This window comes from Pecten maximus, chromosome 14 (genome assembly GCF_902652985.1).
Source record: "Pecten maximus chromosome 14, xPecMax1.1, whole genome shotgun sequence".
Classification (NCBI taxonomy): Eukaryota; Metazoa; Mollusca; class Bivalvia; order Pectinida; family Pectinidae; genus Pecten; species Pecten maximus.
The window spans coordinates 581,895-607,707 of NC_047028.1; the positions used below are offsets into that span (position 1 = coordinate 581,895).

The 25,813-nt window shown below is 38.6% G+C and overlaps 1 protein-coding gene across 1 annotated transcript in view; it reads right to left on the bottom strand.

Moving 5' to 3' along the window:
- Nucleotides 1–271: 271 nt before the first annotated feature.
- Nucleotides 272–25,813, bottom strand: part of LOC117342389 (monocarboxylate transporter 4-like) — a 31,723-nt gene continuing 6,181 nt past the window's right edge. Inside the window, exons 2-6 of the mRNA XM_033904543.1 lie at nt 25,251–25,704; nt 23,442–23,585; nt 6,384–7,151; nt 5,546–5,596; nt 272–4,906 (exon numbers count right to left, since the gene is read on the bottom strand). Of these exons, the coding sequence (XP_033760434.1) occupies nt 4,590–4,906; nt 5,546–5,596; nt 6,384–7,151; nt 23,442–23,585; nt 25,251–25,656 (1,686 nt within the window). The 5' untranslated portion in view covers nt 25,657–25,704 and the 3' untranslated portion in view covers nt 272–4,589. The remainder of the gene's footprint in view (nt 4,907–5,545; nt 5,597–6,383; nt 7,152–23,441; nt 23,586–25,250; nt 25,705–25,813) is intronic.

The following is a 25,813-nucleotide window of genomic DNA, read 5'->3' on the forward strand; positions in this document are numbered from 1 at the left end:
CGGACACATTATATTGACAAGGGGCAAACAACTATTCGCCCCACTCGTAAAACGCTGAACGTTAAACAGTAGGAACATTTTACAATCTGTGGTATGTCTCAAGTAGAAGACAGGACCCAAAGCCGAACGGTCAACTCAAGACCTAAGTTAAGGCAGTACCAATGTTTGCATTAAGGTAATCATGGCAGTAGGTACAATTCTTATGTCCTACCAATAGAAAAGGCAAAGTGTATTAGGTGTAAATGTTTAGAACAAATAAAACTACACACTGTATTGTATAAACATGTTGTATTTCCATTCATGAGACTTTTAAATTCATACAATTCAAGTGCTGAAATACACTTTACCTTAAAATGAAACATCAGAATCATTCACGCATAAAATTGTGTATCATATCAAACAGTTCATATTCACGCGTTTTACAGCACATACTACTAGAATCACAAACTACAAGAATAACATCCTACTAAACTCACATACCACTTAAATCACATACCACTAAACTCACATACCACTTAAATCACATACCACTAAACTCACATACCACTTAAATCACATACCACTAAACTCACATACCACTTAAATCACATACCACTAAACTCACATATATTAATACTACTAAAAACACATACTACTAAAATCACATACTACTAAAAACACATACTATTAAACTCACATGCCACTAAAATCACATACCACTAAAATCACATACACTGTACTATTAAAAACACATACTACTAAACTCACATACTACTAAAAGCACATACCACTAAAATCACATACTATTAAAAACACATACTACTAAACTCACATACTACTAAAAGCACATGCTACTAAAATCACGTACTAGTAAACTCGCATACCATTAAAATCACATACTAATAAAATAATCACATACTACTAAAATCATATAGTATTGTGATCTTGAAGACGTTCACAAATATATTCAAATTGTAACACATAAATAAATCAACATTTTTCTGTGAAATCTTGAATAATGATATCCTGGCATCTGTTTCTAAAGCACTATATTCTGTTCTGATAATTGAATACAATGTATCTAAGAGTTAAACAAAATATTGGCTTTGCATCAATTTCTAAAGCACTATATTCTGTTCTGATAATTGATTACAAAGAATTTAAACACACGATTGGCCTGGCACTGTTTTGATAGCACTATACTGTGTTCTGACAGTTGATGACAACATCTGTTTTGATAGCACTCTACTGTGTTCCGACAGTTGATGACAACATCTGTTTTGATAGCACTATACTGTGTTCTGACAGTTGATGACAACATCCGTTTTGATAGCACTCTACTGCGTTCCGACAGTTGATGGCAACATCTGTTTTGATAGCACTATACTGTGTTCTGACAGTTGATGACAACATCTGTTTTGATAGCACTATACTGTGTTCCGACAGTTGATGAAAACATTAATAGATAAATGTAAAACAAACGATTGGCCTGGCACTGTTTGGATTACTAAATACATGAATGTGGTAAAGGTAAGCAACCTTACAAACCGACCAAGATATATCATGATTACAGAAAATGTATATACATTGTAGACTGGGAATACTGAACAACTCAAAATAAAAACAATTATGCAATGAGGTACTGGTATGTTTTCTGATACACACATTTCTGTATATTTACATATATGGAATGATTTTATCAAAAACAAAATTCCAATCAAATTGACACCCAAGTTAGCACCGAAACTAGCCAGGAGGTTAGGGAACACATTCGTATTCTTATGTTGTGGTTGTATAAAATAATCACATTAATATGTATGGATACTTTATACCGTTTCAGATAGCACTTGTTATTTTTTTAGCTCTATTCATTTATAAATTCGATGCATTATTGAGATCTAACATACAAATGAGCAACAGGCAAAACCTATAAAACCCCTCTCCTCGAATACATTAACAAATTAGTATCAAATATTCTTTTTATCCGAGTGTCATAAATGTGGGTTTTTTTGTGTTTTTTTTGAGAATTTTGGTTTCTTTGTAACGTTTTACGACCTGTTCATTCTATAGTGAACCGTTTTACACGAGGTACATATGTGTGTGACCATCTTCCTTTGACGATGAGGGCCTAAATAAAGTATTTCATTATCAGTTTAATGGTAAGAGTAGTTCATCATCGGATATCATACACATAATCACCAATAAACTTAGACACAATGAGGAGACCCGCATGATTTCTTCATACAAACACAGGTTATGTAAAAATCATTTTCATCCCCCGATAATGTGCAAATCTAGATTTTAAACCTGTCATTTAACAATACACGGGATAAGATAATACATCAATATGGAATTGTGTGTAACATATGGATGATGCTTTTTATTGGATTAAATTGACATAGAAAACATCAATTTATACTTAGGCCTGAATACCAACATTGTGTTATATTATAGTAAAATGATATCGTCAGTGATTCTTTTCCTTAACCATACAATGGTGCTGGTGAATGGTGATTCTGAATACCAACTTTGTGTTATATTATAGTAAAATGATATCGTCAGATTCTTTTCCTTAACATTATAGTAAAATTATATCGTCAGTGATTCTTTTCCTTAACCATACAATGATGCTGGTGAATGATGATTCTAGGTTCCAACAACTTTCGTCACCCTAACCTTAACCCTGACTTACATCTGGACGATTGACACAGAATGGTTACCTTAACATTCGTCACCCTAACCTTAACACTGACTTACATCTGGACGATTGACATACAACCTGTTATTTGTCTGTAACAGACTGTCTTTCAGTTAAGATAACATACACGCTCCCCTTGTATAAGTTAAACAGATGATTATCAAAGTGACTGTACTGATCATTTGTCTGTAGCATATCCTCGTTATTATTACACGCATGAATCAGTGGAAATGTGTATCATTTTACGGTCGTCAGTAGCATACCTTCATCGCTATTCACACAGTATTCTGTTCGCGATATGGCGGTCGAGGGTCACATTGATAAAACACTTGTCTCTCACTTAAGCGGCCGGGGTTCGATTCCCCGATCGGACGCGAACAGGTCAGGGGTCATCTGCATCACCACGTTGGTTTCTCCGGGTAGTACGGTTTCCTCCCAATCTTAAATTTCTCGCGCGCTTCCATCCGGGCCATCGAGTTTGATTAACACGTTCATCTAATTGTTGTAAAATATATAAAGTTTACATTTAATAGCGATCTTAAAACATTTATGTAACATTTTTTTACTCAGCGGTATCGCCATAAATACAAAAAAAAATTGTTCAGGTAAACGTCAGGTGATCGTTTTATCATTACTAAGGTCAATAACAGACTGTCGTTGGACTGTTGGACCAACCTGATGAACTGTTCCTCGAGGCCACAGGGAACAGTTTTGCCTTGTGACTAATAAGGCATGAAACAACTGTACTGTTATCTGAATGATATCAACACTCCGATATAGGCTCCGCGTAAACAAAAATCTTCATAAGACTGCATTCCGGCTTTGGTGTATTTTAACTATCCGTTTGGTCTCGCAGTTCGCTATTATCATTCTTACAGATCCTTTTACGACATTCTTTGTGTTGGCCGTAAACCTAATTCCAATTAGGTCATACAAACCCTGATCGGAAATGTCTTAAAACCTCTCTGACTTCGAATTAGCAGCCTTCACTAGGCGTTTCTATGGATACTGGTTACAAATCACGATGAGGAAGACTCGTCATCGTATTTATATGAATGTTTGTGTGCGACCGGACCGGTCAAGATTTCTGAGCACTGATGGGTTTGTTACGATTACAATTTTGCTGGTAAACAGAAAATACTTAATTAACATTAACGTAGAGAGCCAGGTAACAATAGGTGCTGTGGTTATATTGATGTCATTAAACTCCGCCTCAATTTGTCACTAATGGTCTTTCTCTTAGATGGTTAGCATATTCGAAATCAAGAGGAAATGCCGACAAGATCATTTCCCCAACACATAAAATAAACAGCACTAAACAAAAAATAAAAGTTGAACAGTTGAAGTACGTCCTCCCTAACAAAGAATAGTAATGTAGATACAATTGTTCCGGGACTAGATCTGTTATATAAACGCATGCTTTGTTCTCATTGATAACTATGGTTAAATATTAATGAAAGACATGTTCGGATTGTGATATTTTTCAGAACTAAAAGAAATATTTTTAGAAATAAATTACTATAAAATAAAATATATTAATATATTGTTGACATTATGCATATCAAAACATTTGATGTTTTCAGTATTTCTTTCCTTTAAATCAGTAAAATACTTATCATATTCTAAAGTGATCAATCCAGAACTGAAACATTGGTATCAAACAACCATATCAACCTAACACTTCTCAACCTCAATGACATCAACTGTATATTAATGGTAGACCCTTATAAGGTCATTCTCACTAACATGTGGGTTATAACACACGTTAACATACCTGGAATAAATTATAGATAATAGCCAAGTAACTTGTTACTGATAGGTTTGAACAGCGTTTCATCATTAACATTACCTGTATTTTAGACGTGAATATTTGTAACTACTATAAGAGAAATGATCCTAAAATCCGCCTGGATTAGCTGTCGGGCACGGTCAGACGGTTTAAAGGTTGATGTTCCTCTGATTTATGTGTCTCACTGCGGTGAACAGATGAATGGGACGCACGAAGAACGCCATCTATAAGTAGAGAATGTTTGGAGAGTTTCATAGCTCGACGTGCTACACTCGGTGATACGCCTTCAGCTAGGTGGCTCATCGAACCAGCTAGGAACATCGCCGACCCACCAAGAATGTTACTTTCCTTGATATCCAGATGTTGTTCTTCATGTTCAATTTCATCTCTCCATACCGACGACACCAGTATAAAGAATGCACCAGCTATAAATAAGGCACCTATGGTCGAAATTAAAAGTCATATTAATATAGCCAGCGGTAATCAGAGGTCAGTTGTATTTTATATGTGGATTGTAAATGACAACAGATCTGTGATCAGGTGTACAATATATGATTGACCGTAATCATGTTATATCAATGAATTGACGAATAATGTATTGCAGGCACGGACGATTCCATTGGTTTCCTTACCGTATCCAGCATAGCCGTTCACTGTTCTGTTTTACTTACAAACACAGACTAAAACTTCAGACTAATAATAGAATCTTTCTTAACAAATATTGGATGTTACATTTAAAAAACTATTTCACTTAATTGTTAGCAACATCAAACCATGAACAAGCTAGAAACCATCAATATACATTTATATTAATGAAACTTTCCGTTGTGACATTTACAAACAAGCTTCAAAAAAATGTATTTATCATAATTAGTGGCCGAACTCTTCATATCATACCAAATGTAATTATCTTTACACAACAAATCTATCATCAAAGGCGTTTGTCTCTGGTTAATGTTGATCATATAGAAGGAGTTAGGGCTAATATTGTTTTCTGTTAATACTAACCAGGGCAGACGCCCGTTCCTATCATACTCGGTTTTGAAATACACAAAGGATGGGAAATAACTCTAACTTACCAGCGAGATAAAACGTGTATTCAAATGTCCTCCATGAGTCGTATATAGCACCTGGAAAACAAGTGGAAAGTAATATTCATCCGATATTATTAAATGTCAGGGCTGATTTTTTCTTCAAAACTGCAACGGTCTGTAAAATTCATACCAATTGGTTTACTGTATTAGACTATACGGAGGTTCAAAGGTCGAGATTTTAAGGTAAATGTCATTAATAAACAACTAGAGGTCGGACAGTGTAAGAGGCAAGCGTAAAACAAATATTACAAACTTTCTAGCCGTCTTTTATATAAGTACCCTTTGTCCCGATGAGGCCATATTAATCTCAACAAATATATATAAACATTTAATGATGTCAATCATCTAATTAAAGAAACATGTTCTATTATTAATATTGGGATAATGAAGACACTCATTGTCCAGCAATAAGTAGTTTCAATAAAGAGTTGTAATTATCCAATGAGGCAATATATTTAAGCCCCTTATAACATTCCTATTTAGATTTAACAGTAAACTACTACTGATCATAAAAACATGCCTGAGGCAAAAACATTTGTGAAAATAAACCACGAGGTGGACAGAAAACGTAAGTCTACCTTGTAAAAACAGTTAGACGGGGACAATATATAGCTTACAAAGCTGTACAATAAACCATGGATATTCAGATACATAGTACCTCATCAATACAGATCAAATTGAAAATGTTTGAAATAGATTTTGATTTCTGCGCAGATGTTTTTTGTAATGTCCTAGATTTATTTTGGGCACGTGAAAAAATTTACATACGTTCACGGCACGCCCATTTACAGTAATAAACATACATGTGTTTCTATATACATACCGGCCAATGGTGGACCAAGGATACCTCCAATCCCTGATGATAAGTACATCCCGCCGACACCTGCTGCCACCTGTGATACACCAGCCAGATGAACGACAAGGGGGGTAATTAGTGTGATCATGCCGCCGCTGTAAAAACCAAATACAACAGCGAAAACACACTGACCGTTGTAAGTCCCTGAAAATAACGGGAACAAGACGGTGACCAGTCCGGACAAACCAAGGAATCCAAACTGAAGAAGTAACGGATCCAAACCATTCTTCTTCCCGAGGGAGAGTCCGGTGAGGATCCGGTTAAATATACTCCCCACGCCAATCATGGTGATTAACCAAGCCCCCTCTGATGCGGTTGATCCCTCCGTTACTGCGAAGTTGGTCAAATGCAGCAAAAGAATAGCATAGGAAACATTCCACAAGACATTGGAGAAAAGTACCATCATAAATGTTTTGTTCCTGATAATGCTGAAATCGAAAGAATTACGAAATCCTCCTGTGCTAGACTCATCTCGTCTCGCCTTTTCCAACAGTTCCCTGCCACATGGACGCATAATTATCGCGAAAGCAAAGCCTTGACTGCTAAGTCCGCCCAGAAAGAGAAAGGCACCATTAAGCCCATACGTTTCGAGGAGGAACTGAGTCACAGGTCCACTAAGGAACATCCCTATCCCACTCCCGGCCACCGCCACCCCGACTGCAATACCTTGGTAACGATCAAACGAGTAACCCAACTTAATCAAGATAGAAGCTGCTACCAGGCCTGTTCCAGAACCTACAGAAAAACAACATTTATTATTACATACAGTAATACAACGTTTATTATTACCCACCGAAATACAACGTTTATTATTACCACCGAAATACAACGTTTATTATTACCCACCGAAACACAACGTTTATTATTACCAACCGAAATACAACGTTTATTATTACCCACCGAAATACAACGTTTATTATTACCCAACGAAATACAACGTTTATTATTACCTACAGAAATACAACGTTTATTATTACATACAGTAATACAACGTTTATTATTACCCACCGAAATACAACGTTTATTATTACCCACCGAAATACAACGTTTATTATTACCCACCGAAATACAACGTTTATTATTACCTACAGAAATACAACGTTTATTATTAAATACAGTAATACAACGTTTATTAATACCCACCGAAATACAACGTTTATTATTACCCACCGAAATACAACGTTTATTATTACCCACCGAAATACAACGTTTATTATTACCTACCGAAATACAACGTTTATTATTACCCACCGAAATACAACGTTTATTATTACCACCGAAATACAACGTTTATTATTACCCACCGAAATACAACGTTTATTATTACCCACCGAAACACAACATTTATTATTACATACAGTAATACAACGTTTATTATTACCCACCGAAATACAACGTTTATTATTACCCAAAGAAATACAACGTTTATTATTACCCAAAGAAAGACAACGTTTATTATTACATACAGTAATACAACGTTTATTATAACCCACCGAAATACAACGTTTAGTATTACCCAAAGAAATACAACGTTTATTATTACCCACCGAAATACAACGTTTATTATTACCCACCGAAATACAACGTTTATTATTACCCACCGAAATACAACGTTTATTATTATCCACCGAAATACAACTTTTATTATTACCTACAGAAATACAACGTTTATTATTACCTACAGAAATACATGTACAATGTTTATTATGACCCATCGAAATACAACGTTTATTATTACCCACCGAAATACAACGTTTATTATTACCCACCGAAATACAACGTTTATTATTACCCACCGAAATACAACGTTTATTATTACCCACCGAAATACAACGTTTATTATTACCCACCGAAATACAACATTTATTATTACCTACAGTAATACAACGTTTATTATTACCCACCGAAATACAACGTTTATTATTACCCACCGAAATACAACGTTTAGTATTAACCACCGAAATACAACGTTTATTATTATCCACCGAAATACAACTTTTATTATTACCTACAGAAATACAACGTTTATTGTTACCTACAGAAATACAACGTTTATTGTTACATACAGAAATACAACGTTTATTATTACAAAAATGTACCGGTTGGACATTAAAATGTTGTTTTATACCCAGTATCCGAATCATACAAACAAAATGTACAACCGACATTTCCCTCGTCGTCACTTTTAAGGTAGAACATTTTTGTATTGTCGCACGTTCTGATAAAGATACGATTGGGTAGAAGGAGCCACTAATAAATACAGTTGTACAATACATGTAAATAATAAGCGGCGTTAGAAAAACGTATCGGCCTTTGTAAGTCACAATAGATGTAGCTCAACCAGGAAAACAAACATATCGGCCTTAGTAAGACACAATAGATGTTACTCCATCAGGAAACAAACATATCGGCCTTAGTATGACACAATAGATGTATCTCCATCAGGAAACAAACGTATCGGCCTTAGCAAGACACAATAGATGTATCTCCATCAGGTAACAAACATTATCGGCCTTAGTAAGACACAATAGATGTATCTCCATCAGGAAACAAACGTATCGGCCTTAGTAAGACACAATAGATGTATCTCCATCAGGAAACAAACGTATCGGCCTTAATAAGACACAATAGATGTATCTCCATCAGGAAACAAACATATCGGCCTTAGTAAGACACAATAGATGTAGTTCCATCAGGAAACAAACGTATCGGCCTTAGTAAGACACAATAGATGTAGCTCCATCAGTAAACAAACGTGTCGGCCTTAGTAAGACATAATAGATGTAGCTCACTCAGGAAACAAACTATCAGCCTTAGTAAGACACAATAGATGTTACTCCATCAGTAAACAAACGTGTCGGCCTTAGTAAGACACAATAGATGTAGCTCCATCAGGAAACAAACGTATCGGCCTTAGTAAGACACAATAGATGTATCTCCATCAGGAAACAAACGTATCGGCCTTAGTAAGACACAATAGATGTATCTCCATCAGGAAACAAACATATCGGCCTTAGTAAGACACAATAGATGTAGTTCCATCAGGAAACAAACGTATCGGCCTTAGTAAGACACAATAGATGTAGCTCCATCAGTAAACAAACGTGTCGGCCTTAGTAAGACATAATAGATGTAGCTCACTCAGGAAACAAACTATCAGCCTTAGTAAGACACAATAGATGTTACTCCATCAGTAAACAAACGTGTCGGCCTTAGTAAGACACAATAGATGTAGCTCCATCAGGAAACAAACGTATCGGCCTTAGTAAGACACAATAGATGTAGCTCCATCAGGTAACAAACGTATCGGCCTTAGTAAGACACAATAGATGTAGCTCCATCAGTAAACAAACGTATCGGCCTTAGTAAGACACAACAGATGTAGCTCCATCAGGAACAAAAGTATCGGCCTTAGTAAGACACAATAGATGTAACTCCATCAGGAAACACACATATCGGCCTTAGTAAGACACAACAGATGTAGCTCCATCAGGAACAAAAGTATCGGCCTTAGTAAGACACAATAGATGTAGCTCCACTACGAAACAAACGTATCGGCCTTAGTAAGACACAATAGATGTATCTTCATCAGGAAACACACATATCGGCCTTAGTAAGACACAATAGATGTAGCTCCACTAGGAAACAAACGTATCGGTCTTAGTAAGACACAATAGATGTATCTCCATCAGGAAACACACATATCGGCCTTAGTAAGACACAATAGATGTAGCTCCACTAGGAAACAAACGTATCGGCCTCAGTAAGACACAATATATGTAACTCCATCAGGAAACACACGTATCGGCCTCAGTAAGACACAATAGTTGTAGCTCCATCAGAGAAACAAACATATCGGTCTTAGTAAGACACAATAGATGTATCTCCATCAGGAAACACACATATCGGCCTTAGTAAGACACAATAGATGTAGCTCCATCAGGAAACAAACGTGTCGGCCTCAGTAAGACACAATAGATGTAGCTCCATCAGAGAAACAAACATATCGGCCTTAGTAAGACACAATATATGTAACTCCATCAGGAAACAAACGTATCGGCCTTAGTAAGACACAATAGATGTAGCTCCATCAGTAAACAAACGTATCGGCCTTAGTAAGACACAATAGATGTAGCTCCATCAGTAAACAAACGTATCGGCCTTAGTAAGACACAATAGATGTTACTCCATCAGGAAACAACCGTATCGGCCTTAGTAAGACACAATAGATGTTACTCCATCAGGAAACAAACGTATCGGCCTTAGTAAGACACAATAGATGTAGCTCCATCAGTAAACAAACGTATCGGCCTTAGTAAGACACAATAGATGTAGCTCCATCAGTAAACAAACGTATCGGCCTCAGTAAGACACAATAGATGTAGTTCCATCAGGAAACAAACGTGTCGGCCTTAGTAAGACAGAATATATGTAACTCCATCACTAAACAAACGTACCGGCCTTAGTAAGACACAATATATGTAACTCACTCAGGAAACAAACGTATCGGCCTTAGTAAGACACAATAGATGTAGCTCCATCGGGAAACAAACGTGTCGGCCTTAGTAAGACACAAACGATGTAACTCCATCGGGTAACAAACGTATCGGCCTTAGTAAGACACAATAGATGTTACTCCATCAGTAAACAAACGTATCGGCCTCAGTAAGACACAATAGATGTAGCTCCATCAGTAAACAAACGTGTCGACCTTAGTAAGACACAATAGATGTAGCTCCATCAGGTAAAAACCGTATCGGCCTTAGTAAGACCCAATAGATGTATCTCCATCAGGAAACAAACATATCGGCCTTAGTAAGGCACAATAGATGTAGTTCCATCAGGAAACAAACGTATCGGCCTTAGCAAGACACAATAGATGTATCTCCATCAGGTAACAAACATTATCGGCCTTAGTAAGACACAATAGATGTATCTCCATCAGGAAACAAACGTATCGGCCTTAGTAAGACACAATAGATGTATCTCCATCAGGAAACAAACGTATCGGCCTTAATAAGACACAATAGATGTATCTCCATCAGGAAACAAACGTGTCGGCCTCAGTAAGACACAATAGATGTAGCTCCATCAGAGAAACAAACATATCGACCTTAATGAGACACAATAGATGTATCTCCATCAGGAAACAAACATATCGGCCTTAGTAAGACACAATAGATGTAGTTCCATCAGGAAACAAACGTATCGGCCTTAGTAAGACACAATAGATGTAGCTCCATCAGTAAACAAACGTGTCGGCCTTAGTAAGACATAATAGATGTAGCTCACTCAGGAAACAAACTATCAGCCTTAGTAAGACACAATAGATGTTACTCCATCAGTAAACAAACGTGTCGGCCTTAGTAAGACACAATAGATGTAGCTCCATCAGGAAACAAACGTATCGGCCTTAGTAAGACACAATAGATGTATCTCCATCAGGAAACAAACGTATCGGCCTTAATAAGACACAATAGATGTATCTCCATCAGGAAACAAACATATCGGCCTTAGTAAGACACAATAGATGTAGTTCCATCAGGAAACAAACGTATCGGCCTTAGTAAGACACAATAGATGTAGCTCCATCAGTAAACAAACGTGTCGGCCTTAGTAAGACATAATAGATGTAGCTCACTCAGGAAACAAACTATCAGCCTTAGTAAGACACAATAGATGTTACTCCATCAGTAAACAAACGTGTCGGCCTTAGTAAGACACAATAGATGTAGCTCCATCAGGAAACAAACGTATCGGCCTTAGTAAGACACAATAGATGTAGCTCCATCAGGTAACAAACGTATCGGCCTTAGTAAGACACAATAGATGTAGCTCCATCAGTAAACAAACGTATCGGCCTTAGTAAGACACAACAGATGTAGCTCCATCAGGAACAAAAGTATCGGCCTTAGTAAGACACAATAGATGTAACTCCATCAGGAAACACACATATCGGCCTTAGTAAGACACAACAGATGTAGCTCCATCAGGAACAAAAGTATCGGCCTTAGTAAGACACAATAGATGTAGCTCCACTACGAAACAAACGTATCGGCCTTAGTAAGACACAATAGATGTATCTTCATCAGGAAACACACATATCGGCCTTAGTAAGACACAATAGATGTAGCTCCACTAGGAAACAAACGTATCGGTCTTAGTAAGACACAATAGATGTATCTCCATCAGGAAACACACATATCGGCCTTAGTAAGACACAATAGATGTAGCTCCACTAGGAAACAAACGTATCGGCCTCAGTAAGACACAATATATGTAACTCCATCAGGAAACACACGTATCGGCCTCAGTAAGACACAATAGTTGTAGCTCCATCAGAGAAACAAACATATCGGTCTTAGTAAGACACAATAGATGTATCTCCATCAGGAAACACACATATCGGCCTTAGTAAGACACAATAGATGTAGCTCCATCAGGAAACAAACGTGTCGGCCTCAGTAAGACACAATAGATGTAGCTCCATCAGAGAAACAAACATATCGGCCTTAGTAAGACACAATATATGTAACTCCATCAGGAAACAAACGTATCGGCCTTAGTAAGACACAATAGATGTAGCTCCATCAGTAAACAAACGTATCGGCCTTAGTAAGACACAATAGATGTAGCTCCATCAGTAAACAAACGTATCGGCCTTAGTAAGACACAATAGATGTTACTCCATCAGGAAACAACCGTATCGGCCTTAGTAAGACACAATAGATGTTACTCCATCAGGAAACAAACGTATCGGCCTTAGTAAGACACAATAGATGTAGCTCCATCAGTAAACAAACGTATCGGCCTTAGTAAGACACAATAGATGTAGCTCCATCAGTAAACAAACGTATCGGCCTCAGTAAGACACAATAGATGTAGTTCCATCAGGAAACAAACGTGTCGGCCTTAGTAAGACAGAATATATGTAACTCCATCACTAAACAAACGTACCGGCCTTAGTAAGACACAATATATGTAACTCACTCAGGAAACAAACGTATCGGCCTTAGTAAGACACAATAGATGTAGCTCCATCGGGAAACAAACGTGTCGGCCTTAGTAAGACACAAACGATGTAACTCCATCGGGTAACAAACGTATCGGCCTTAGTAAGACACAATAGATGTTACTCCATCAGTAAACAAACGTATCGGCCTCAGTAAGACACAATAGATGTAGCTCCATCAGTAAACAAACGTGTCGACCTTAGTAAGACACAATAGATGTAGCTCCATCAGGTAAAAACCGTATCGGCCTTAGTAAGACCCAATAGATGTATCTCCATCAGGAAACAAACATATCGGCCTTAGTAAGGCACAATAGATGTAGTTCCATCAGGAAACAAACGTATCGGCCTTAGCAAGACACAATAGATGTATCTCCATCAGGTAACAAACATTATCGGCCTTAGTAAGACACAATAGATGTATCTCCATCAGGAAACAAACGTATCGGCCTTAGTAAGACACAATAGATGTATCTCCATCAGGAAACAAACGTATCGGCCTTAATAAGACACAATAGATGTATCTCCATCAGGAAACAAACATATCGGCCTTAGTAAGACACAATAGATGTAGTTCCATCAGGAAACAAACGTATCGGCCTTAGTAAGACACAATAGATGTAGCTCCATCAGTAAACAAACGTGTCGGCCTTAGTAAGACATAATAGATGTAGCTCACTCAGGAAACAAACTATCAGCCTTAGTAAGACACAATAGATGTTACTCCATCAGTAAACAAACGTGTCGGCCTTAGTAAGACACAATAGATGTAGCTCCATCAGGAAACAAACGTATCGGCCTTAGTAAGACACAATAGATGTATCTCCATCAGGAAACAAACGTATCGGCCTTAATAAGACACAATAGATGTATCTCCATCAGGAAACAAACATATCGGCCTTAGTAAGACACAATAGATGTAGTTCCATCAGGAAACAAACGTATCGGCCTTAGTAAGACACAATAGATGTAGCTCCATCAGTAAACAAACGTGTCGGCCTTAGTAAGACATAATAGATGTAGCTCACTCAGGAAACAAACTATCAGCCTTAGTAAGACACAATAGATGTTACTCCATCAGTAAACAAACGTGTCGGCCTTAGTAAGACACAATAGATGTAGCTCCATCAGGAAACAAACGTATCGGCCTTAGTAAGACACAATAGATGTAGCTCCATCAGGTAACAAACGTGTCGGCCTTAGTAAGACACAATAGATGTAGCTCCATCAGGAAACAAACGTATCGGCCTTAGTAAGACATAATAGATGTAACTCCGTCAGGTAACAAACGTATCGGCCTTAGTAAGACACAATAGATGTTACTCCATCAGTAAACAAACGTATCGGCCTTAGTAAGACACAATAGATGTTACTCCATCAGAGAAACAAACGTATCGGCCTCAGTAAGACACAATAGATGTAACTCCATCAGTAAACAAACGTGTCGGACTTAGTAAGACACAATAGATGTAGCTCCATCAGGTAACAACCGTAGTGGCCTTAGTAAGACACAATAGATGTATCTCCATCAGGAAACAAACATATCGGCCTTAGTAAGGCACAATAGATGTAGTTCCATCAGGAAACAAACGTGTCGGCCTTAGTAAGACACAGCAGATGTAGCTCCATCAGGAAACAAACATATCGGCCTTAGTAAGACACAATATATGTAGCTCCATCAGGAAACACACGTATCGGCCTTAGTAAGACACAATAGATGTAGCTCCATCAGGAAACACACGTATCGGCCTTAGTAAGACACAATAGATGTAGCTCCATCAGAGAAACAAACGTATCGGCCTTAGTAAGACACAATAGATGTAGCTCCATCAGAGAAACAAACGTATCGGCCTTAGTAAGACAAAATAGATGTTACTCCATCAGTAAACACACGTATCGGCCTGAGTAAGAAACAACAGATGTAGCTCCACCAGGAAACACACGTATCGGCCTTAGTAAGACACAATAGATGTATCCCCATCAGGAACAAAAGTATCGGCCTTAGTAAGACACAACAGATGTAGCTCCATCAGGAAACAAACGTATCGGCCTTAGTAAGACACAACAGATGTAGCTCCATCAGGAACAAAAGTATCGGCCTTAGTAAGACACAATAAATGTAACTCCACTAGGAAACAAACGTATCGGCCTTAGTAAGACACAATAGATGTAGCTCCATCGGGAAACAAACGTATCGGCCTTAGTAAGACACAATAGATGTTACTCCATCAGTAAACACACATATCGGCCTTAGTAAGACACAATAGATGTTACTCCATCAGTAAACACACATATCGGCCTTAGTAAGACACAACAGATGTAGCTCCATCAGGAACAAAAGTATCGGCCTTAGTAAGACATAATAGATGTAACTCCATCAGGAAACACACATATCGGCCTTAGTAAGACACAACAGATGTAGCTCCATCAGGAACAAAAGTATCGGCCTTAGTAAGACACAATAGATGTAGCTCCACTAGGAAACACACGTATCGGCCTTAGTAAGACACAATAGATGTAGCTCCATCAGAGAAACAAACGTATCGGTCTTAGTAAGACACAATAGATGTTACTCCATCAGAGAAACAAACGTATCGGCCTCAGTAAGACACAATAGATGTAACTCCATCAGTAAACAAACGTGTCGGACTTAGTAAGACACAATAGATGTAGCTCCATCAGGTAACAACCGTAGTGGCCTTAGTAAGACACAATAGATGTATCTCCATCAGGAAACAAACATATCGGCCTTAGTAAGGCACAATAGATGTAGTTCCATCAGGAAACAAACGTGTCGGCCTTAGTAAGACACAGCAGATGTAGCTCCATCAGGAAACAAACATATCGGCCTTAGTAAGACACAATATATGTAGCTCCATCAGGAAACACACGTATCGGCCTTAGTAAGACACAATAGATGTAGCTCCATCAGGAAACACACGTATCGGCCTTAGTAAGACACAATAGATGTAGCTCCATCAGAGAAACAAACGTATCGGCCTTAGTAAGACACAATAGATGTAGCTCCATCAGAGAAACAAACGTATCGGCCTTAGTAAGACAAAATAGATGTTACTCCATCAGTAAACACACGTATCGGCCTGAGTAAGAAACAACAGATGTAGCTCCACCAGGAAACACACGTATCGGCCTTAGTAAGACACAATAGATGTATCCCCATCAGGAACAAAAGTATCGGCCTTAGTAAGACACAACAGATGTAGCTCCATCAGGAAACAAACGTATCGGCCTTAGTAAGACACAACAGATGTAGCTCCATCAGGAACAAAAGTATCGGCCTTAGTAAGACACAATAAATGTAACTCCACTAGGAAACAACGTATCGGCCTTAGTAAGACACAATAGATGTAGCTCCATCGGGAAACAAACGTATCGGCCTTAGTAAGACACAATAGATGTTACTCCATCAGTAAACAAACGTATCGGCCTTAGTAAGACACAATAGAGTTCTCCATCAGTAAACAAACGTGTCGGCCTAGTAAGACACAATAGATGTAGCTCCACAGAACAACCGTTCGGCCTTAGTAAGACACAATAGATGTATCCTCAGGAAAACAAACTATCGGCCTTAGTAAGACACAATAGATGTAGTCCATCAGGAAACAAAACTAATCGGCCTTAGTAAGACACACAGATGTAGCTCCATCAGGAAACAAACATTTTCGGCCTTAGTAAGACACAAACAATGTAGCTCCATCAGGAAACAAACATATCGGCCTTAGTAAGACACAATATGTAGCTCCATCAGGAAACACACGTATCGGCCTTAGTAAGACACAATAGATGTGTCCATCAGAAAACAACACGTATCGGCCTTAGTAAGACACAATAGATGTAGCTCCATCAGGAAACACACTATCGGCCTTAGTAAGACACAACAGATGTAGCTCCATCAGGAACAAAAGTATCGGCCTTAGTAAGACATAATAGATGTAACTCCATCAGGAAACACACATATCGGCCTTAGTAAGACACAACAGATGTAGCTCCATCAGGAACAAAAGTATCGGCCTTAGTAAGACACAATAGATGTAGCTCCACTAGGAAACACACGTATCGGCCTTAGTAAGACACAATAGATGTAGCTCCATCAGAGAAACAAACGTATCGGTCTTAGTAAGACACAATAGATGTATCTCCATCAGGAAACACACATATCGGCCTTAGTAAGACACAATAGATGTAGCTCCACTAGGAAACAAACGTATCGGTCTTAGTAAGACACAATAGATGTAGCTCCATCAGTAAACAAACGTGTCGGCCTTAGTAAGACATAATAGATGTAGCTCACTCAGGAAACAAACTATCAGCCTTAGTAAGACACAATAGATGTTACTCCATCAGTAAACAAACGTGTCGGCCTTAGTAAGACACAATAGATGTAGCTCCATCAGGAAACAAAAGTATCGGCCTTAGTAAGACACAATAGATGTAGCTCCATCAGGTAACAAACGTGTCGGCCTTAGTAAGACACAATAGATGTAGCTCCATCAGGAAACAAACATATCGGCCTTAGTAAGACATAATAGATGTAACTCCGTCAGGTAACAAACGTATCGGCCTTAGTAAGACACAATAGATGTTACTCCATCAGTAAACAAACGTATCGGCCTTAGTAAGACACAATAGATGTTACTCCATCAGAGAAACAAACGTATCGGCCTCAGTAAGACACAATAGATGTAGCTCCATCAGTAAACAAACGTGTCGGCCTTAGTAAGACACAATAGATGTAGCTCCATCAGGTAACAACCGTATCGGCCTTAGTAAGACACAATAGATGTATCTCCATCAGGAAACAAACATATCGGCCTTAGTAAGGCACAATAGATGTAGTTCCATCAGGAAACAAACGTGTCGGCCTTAGTAAGACACAGCAGATGTAGCTCCATCAGGAAACAAACATATCGGCCTTAGTAAGACACAACATATGTAGCTCCATCAGGAAACACACGTATCGGCCTTAGTAAGACACAATAGATGTAGCTCCATCAGGAAACACACGTATCGGCCTTAGTAAGACACAATAGATGTAGCTCCATCAGAGAAACAAACGTATCGGCCTTAGTAAGACACAATAGATGTAGCTCCATCAGGAAACACACATATCGGCCTTAGTAAGACACAATAGATGTAGCTCCATCAGAGAAACAAACGTATCGGCCTTAGTAAGACAAAATAGATGTTACTCCATCAGTAAACACACGTATCGGCCTGAGTAAGACACAACAGATGTAGCTCCATCAGGAAACACACGTATCGGCCTTAGTAAGACACAATAGATGTATCTCCATCAGGAACAAAAGTATCGGCCTTAGTAAGACACAACAGATGTAGCTCCATCAGGAAACAAACGTATCGGCCTTAGTAAGACACAACAGATGTAGCTCCATCAGGAACAAAAGTATCGGCCTTAGTAAGACAAAATAAATGTAACTCCACTAGGAAACAAACGTATCGGCCTTAGTAAGACACAATAGATGTAGCTCCATCAGTAAACACACATATCGGCCTTAGTAAGACACAATAGATGTTACTCCATCAGTAAACACACATATCGGCCTTAGTAAGACACAACAGATGTAGCTCCATCAGGAACAAAAGTATCGGCCTTAGTAAGACACAATAGATGTAACTCCATCAGGAAACACACATATCGGCCTTAGTAAGACACAACAGATGTAGCTCCATCAGGAACAAAAGTATCCGCCTTAGTAAGACACAATAGATGTAGCTCCACTACGAAACAAACGTATCGGCCTTAGTAAGACACAATAGATGTATCTCCACCAGGAAACACACATATCGGCCTTAGTAAGACACAATAGATGTAGCTCCACTAGGAAACAAACGTATCGGTCTTAGTAAGACACAATAGATGTATCTCCATCAGGAAACACACATATCGGCCTTAGTAAGACACAATAGATGTAGCTCCACTAGGAAACAAACGTATCGGCCTCAGTAAGACACAATATATGTAACTCCATCAGGAAACACACGTATCGGCCTCAGTAAGACACAATAGTTGTAGCTCCATCAGAGAAACAAACATATCGGTCTTAGTAAGACACAATAGATGTATCTCCATCAGGAAACACACATATCGGCCTTAGTAAGACACAATAGATGTAGCTCCATCAGGAAACAAACGTGTCGGCCTCAGTAAGACACAATAGATGTAGCTCCATCAGAGAAACAAACATATCGGCCTTAGTAAGACACCATATATGTAACTCCATCAGGAAACAAACGTATCGGCCTTAGTAAGACACAATAGATGTAGCTCCATCAGTAAACAAACGTATCGGCCTTAGTAAGACACAATAGATGTAGCTCCATCAGTAAACAAACGTATCGGCCTTAGTAAGACACAACAGATGTAGCTCCATCAGGAACAAAAGTATCGGACTTAGTAAGACACAATAGATGTAACTCCATCAGGAAACACACATATCGGCCTTAGTAAGACACAACAGATGTAGCTCCATCAGGAACAAAAGTATCGGCCTTAGTAAGACACAATAGATGTAGCTCCACTACGAAACAAACGTATCGGCCTTAGTAAGACACAATAGATGTATCTCCATCAGGAAACACACATATCGGCCTTAGTAAGACACAATAGATGTAGCTCCACTAGGAAGCAAACGTATCGGTCTTAGTAAGACACAATAGATGTATCTCCATCAGGAAACACACATATCGGCCTTAGTAAGACACAATATATGTAACTCCATCAGGAAACACACGTATCGGCCTCAGTAAGACACAATAGTTGTAGCTCCATCAGAGAAACAAACATATCGGTCTTAGTAAGACACAATAGATGTATCTCCATCAGGAAACACACATATCGGCCTTAGTAAGACACAATAGATGTAGCTCCATCAGGAAACAAACGTGTCGGCCTCAGTAAGACACAATAGATGTAGCTCCATCAGAGAAACAAACATATCGGCCTTAGTAAGACACAATATATGTAACTCCATCAGGAAACAAACGTATCGGCCTTAGTAAGACACAATAGATGTAGCTCCATCAGTAAACAAACGTATCGGCCTTAGTAAGACACAATAGATGTAGCTCCATCAGTAAACAAACGTATCGGCCTTAGTAAGACACAATAGATGTTACTCCATCAGGAAACAACCGTATCGGCCTTAGTAAGACACAATAAATGTTACTCCATCAGGAAACAAACGTATCGGCCTCAGTAAGACACAATAGATGTAGTTCCATCAGGAAACAAACGTATCGGCCTTAGTAAGACACAATAGATGTAGCTCACTCAGGAAACAAACGTGTCGGCCTTAGTAAGACAGAATATATGTAACTCCATCACTAAACAAACGTACCGGCCTTAGTAAGACACAATATATGTAACTCACTCAGGAAACAAACGTATCGGTCTTAGTAAGACACAATAGATGTAGCTCCATCGGGAAACAAACGTGTCGGCCTTAGTAAGACACAAACGATGTAACTCCATCGGGTAACAAACGTATCGGCCTTAGTAAGACACAATAGATGTTACTCCATCAGTAAACAAACGTATCGGCCTCAGTAAGACACAATAGATGTAGCTCCATCAGTAAACAAACGTGTCGACCTTAGTAAGACACAATAGATGTAGCTCCATCAGGTAACAACCATATCGGCCTTAGTAAGACCCAATAGATGTATCTCCATCAGGAAACAAACATATCGGCCTTAGTAAGGCACAATAGATGTAGTTCCATCAGGAAACAAACGTATGGGCCTTAGTAAGACATAATAGATGTAGCTCTCTCAGGAAACAAACATATCGGCCTTAGTAAGACATAATAGATGTAGCTCTCTCAGGAAACAAACATATCGGCCTTAGTAAGACACAAACGATGTAACTCCATCGGGTAACAAACGTATCGGCCTTAGTAAGACACAATAGATGTTACTCCATCAGTAAACAAACGTATCGGCCTCAGTAAGACACAATAGATGTAGCTCCATCAGTAAACAAACGTGTCGACCTTAGTAAGACACAATAGATGTAGCTCCATCAGGTAAAAACCGTATCGGCCTTAGTAAGACCCAATAGATGTAGCTCCATCAGGAAACAAACGTATCGGCCTTAGTAAGACCCAATAGATGTAGCTCCATCAGGAAACAAACATATCGGCCTTAGTAAGGCACAATAGGTGTAGTTCCATCAGGAAACAAACGTATCGGCCTTAGTAAGACACAATAGATGTAGCTCCATCAGGAAACAAACGTATCGGCCTTAGTAAGACACAATAGATGTAGCTCCATCAGAGAAACAAACATATCGGCCTTAGTAAGACACAATAGATGTAGCTCACTCAGGAAACACACGTATCGGCCTTAGTAAGACACAATAGATGTAGCTCCATCAGGAAACACACGTATCGGCCTTAGTAAGACACAATAGATGTAGCTCCATCAGAGAAACAAACGTATCGGCCTTAGTAAGACACAATAGATGTAGCTCCATCAGAGAAACAAACGTATCGGCCTTAGTAAGACAAAATAGATGTTACTCCATCAGTAAACACAAGTATCGGCCTGAGTAAGACACAACAGATGTAGCTCCATCAGGAAACAAACGTATCGGCCTTAGTAAGACACAATAGATGTATCTCCATCAGGAACAAAAGTATCGGCCTTAGTAAGACACAACAGATGTAGCTCCATCAGGAAACAAACGTATCGGCCTTAGTAAGACACAATAGATGTAACTCCACTAGGAAACAAACGTATCGGCCTTAGTAAGACACAATAGATGTAGCTCACTCAGGAAACAAACGTATGGGCCTTAGTAAGACATAATAGATGTAGCTCACTCAGGAAACAAACGTATCGGCCTTAGTAAGACACAATAGATGTAGCTCACTCAGGAAACAAACGTATGGGCCTTAGTAAGACATAATAGATGTAGCTCTCTCAGGAAACAAACATATCGGCCTTAGTAAGACATAATAGATGTAGCTCTCTCAGGAAACAAACATATCGGCCTTAGTAAGACACAATAGATGTAGCTCCATCAGGTAACAAACATATCGGCCTTAGTAAGACACAATAGATGTAGCTCACTCAAGAAACAAACGTATGGGCCTTAGTAAGACATAATAGATGTAGCTCTCTCAGGAAACAAACGTATCGGCCTTAGTAAGACACAATAGATGTAGTTCCATCAGGTAACAAACGTATCGGCCTTAGTAAGACACAACAGATGTAGCTCCATCAGGTAACAAACGTGTCGGCCTTAGTAAGACACAATAGATGTAGCTCACTCAGGAAACAAACGTATCGGCCTTAGTAAGACACAATAGATGTAGCTCCATCAGGAAACACACGTATCGGCCTTAGTAAGACATAATATATGTAGCTCTCTCAGGAAACAACCATATCGGCCTTAGTAAGACATAATAGATGTAGCTCTATCAGGAAACAAACATATCGGCCTTAGTAAGACACAATAGATGAAGCTCCATCAGGAAACAAACGTATCGGCCTTAGTAAGACACAATAGATGTAGCTCCATCAGGTAACAAACGTGTCGGCCTTAGTAAGACACAATAGATGTAGCTCACTCAGTAAACAAACGTATCGGCCTTAGTAAGACACAATAGATGTAGCTCCATCAGGAAACACACGTATCGGCCTTAGTAAGACATAATATATGTAGCTCTCTCAGGAAACAAACATATCGGCCTTAGTAAGACATAATATATGTAACTCTCTCAGGAAACAAACATATCGGCCTTAGTAAGACACAATAGATGTAGCTCACTCAGGAAACAAACGTATGGGCCTTAGTAAGACACAATAGATGTAGCTCTCTCAGGAAACAAACATATCGGCCTTAGTAAGACACAATAGATGTAGCTCACTCAGGAAACAAACGTATCGGCCTTAGTAAGACACAATAGATGTAGCTCACTCAGGAAACAAACGTGTCGGCCTTAGTAAGAAAAAAAAACGTACAATACCTGCACAAATGCCGTAAGTGACCAACAGGACGTTGAGGCTATTGACAAAGTAACTGGCCGAGAATCCAATGAAAATCATGGCTGATCCAATGAGATGCGTGATCCGGCAGTTTGTTGTATTTACAAGGAAACTCGATATCGGCCCTGAAATTACAAAAATGTGTGTTATATTTAAGCATTGATGTCAGCGGATTCTTACAGAAGTTTGCAAACAAAATTTGTTTCATACCTCTATGAAGCTAAAAAATAATTGACATCAACGCTTATAATCAATTTTTGAAAATGATTTTCTAATTTAAAACATGTTTTATGTACAATTTTACTGGTTTTAAATGGGATTCTTTTTCTCAAATCAATACGAAACGTCAATTGTCGTATTGTGACGTCACATTTTTCGCGCCATTCTCGGAATTTCTTTGATAGAAGAATAAATAGAGGATATCTAACAGTGTCTTCAGTAATACCAAATATATTTCACGAGTGGGGCTAATATTTTGATATTTTTCACGAGTGCGCAGCACGAGTGAAAAATATCAAAATATTAGCCACGCGAGTGAAATATATTAGGTATTACTGAAGACACTGTTAGATATTCTGTTTATTACGTTTTTTATCAACGAAAAACCTACCCTGTATGCTAACTAGGCATACAGCATAATTTGTAAACAAAAACAGTAGTTCCCCCTGTCCAGGTGCTGACATGTATGTCAGGCTTTCTGATTGGTCAATGATTTTGGTATTTTCTAATCATTGATTTGATTGGTCAAATCAGCAAAAGTGATATTTTTCACTAGTGAAAAATATCACTTTTATAGAATGAATAATTTTTGATATTTCACTGGTAAAAATGTAATAAAAAGAATTTTTCGACCAATCACATTCGAGTATTTACCATGAAAACAAAGAACAATTAGTTATAGCAATATAGACAGATGTTAAATACATATACAAATGTATAACATGTGTGTGACCCCAGTCATCACGGAAAATTCCCAGAAAGATGAAACTGCTGTGTGATTGTGTAATGCCGTTTTATGTAGAGAGCATGTAATTTAACGTAATACTACAAACATTTAAACGAAACCTTATTCAACAGGCAATGAGACGAGTGTTAAATTAACAAATGTATCGATGTACATCGGGATCCTTCAAAAAGTACCAATTATAGGGTGATGACCAGCGGCTACATTGAATAGCATTAAACGTCTGACGTCCTATAAAACAATGGAATTCCTCAATAGGATGATGATGAGGACCATACAACATATTATGGTCCTCATCAACCATTTATCATCAGATAACCACGGAAGGTTGCATTCCACACTCAGCTCCAACGATGTCACCCTGTATCCGTTTAGTTTAGTTGTTACTTTTATTTATTTATTTATTTTTTTCTTGTTATTGTTGTGTTGTTTTTGTTTTTGTTTTTGTTTTTTTGGTTTGGTTTTCTTTGTTTCTTTTTCTGCAATAAACATATCCTTTTAAACTGGTGATGACTGGAACAAGTCCTTACCTATCGAATGAACTTGGTCGTGTCTACAATGTAGTTAGGAAAAACAAGGATGTTAAAATGTACAGTGTATATATGGAAAAGTAACAATTAGGACATTTAAATCGTTTATTAATATACATTGTAGCTTTATTGTAAGTAACGACCGAGGAGATTGGCTGATGTTGAGTATACAGTGGCCTTGATCTCAGACTCTACAAGGTATATCAAATCTCAAAGGCAACAAATAGATATGTTAAGGTGAATTAGAGGACCTTGAGAAGTATCCCTTACCTGTTAATGTCACATAAATAACTTACCTGTCAGACTCAGCAGACTGGCGAAGATCGATCCTACCAGGGCAGTAAAGGCCACGTTCTCCTTGAACCTCACCAGGAGGGCCACGTTGAGAACACCGGCGGCGTATGTAAAATAGGCGTTCATGACATTAGAGAGGAAACACGCAGCGAGTACCATCCAGGCCCAGCCCTGATCTACCCCGACCAGTGGGGGCGGATGATCTACCCCGACCAGTGGGGACCCCTTATCTACCCCGACCAGTGGGGACCCCTTATCTACCCCGACCAGTGGGGGCGGATGATCTATCCCGACCAGTGGGGGCGCCTTATCTACCCCGACCAGTGGGGACCCCTTATCTACCCCGACCAGTGGGGACCCCTTATCTACCCCGACCAGTTGGGGCGTCGTCTTTGTTTCTGATCTCATTTCCCTGTTGTTTGATGATTCACGCCATTACTTCTCTTTCAATGTCACCTGAATGAAATAATATAGGTTTGTTTTAGTCATCAAAGCAAGTACTGCAATACAGGATATTTTAACTCAGATATATAATACATATCCGCCGACGACTCGGGAATGATAT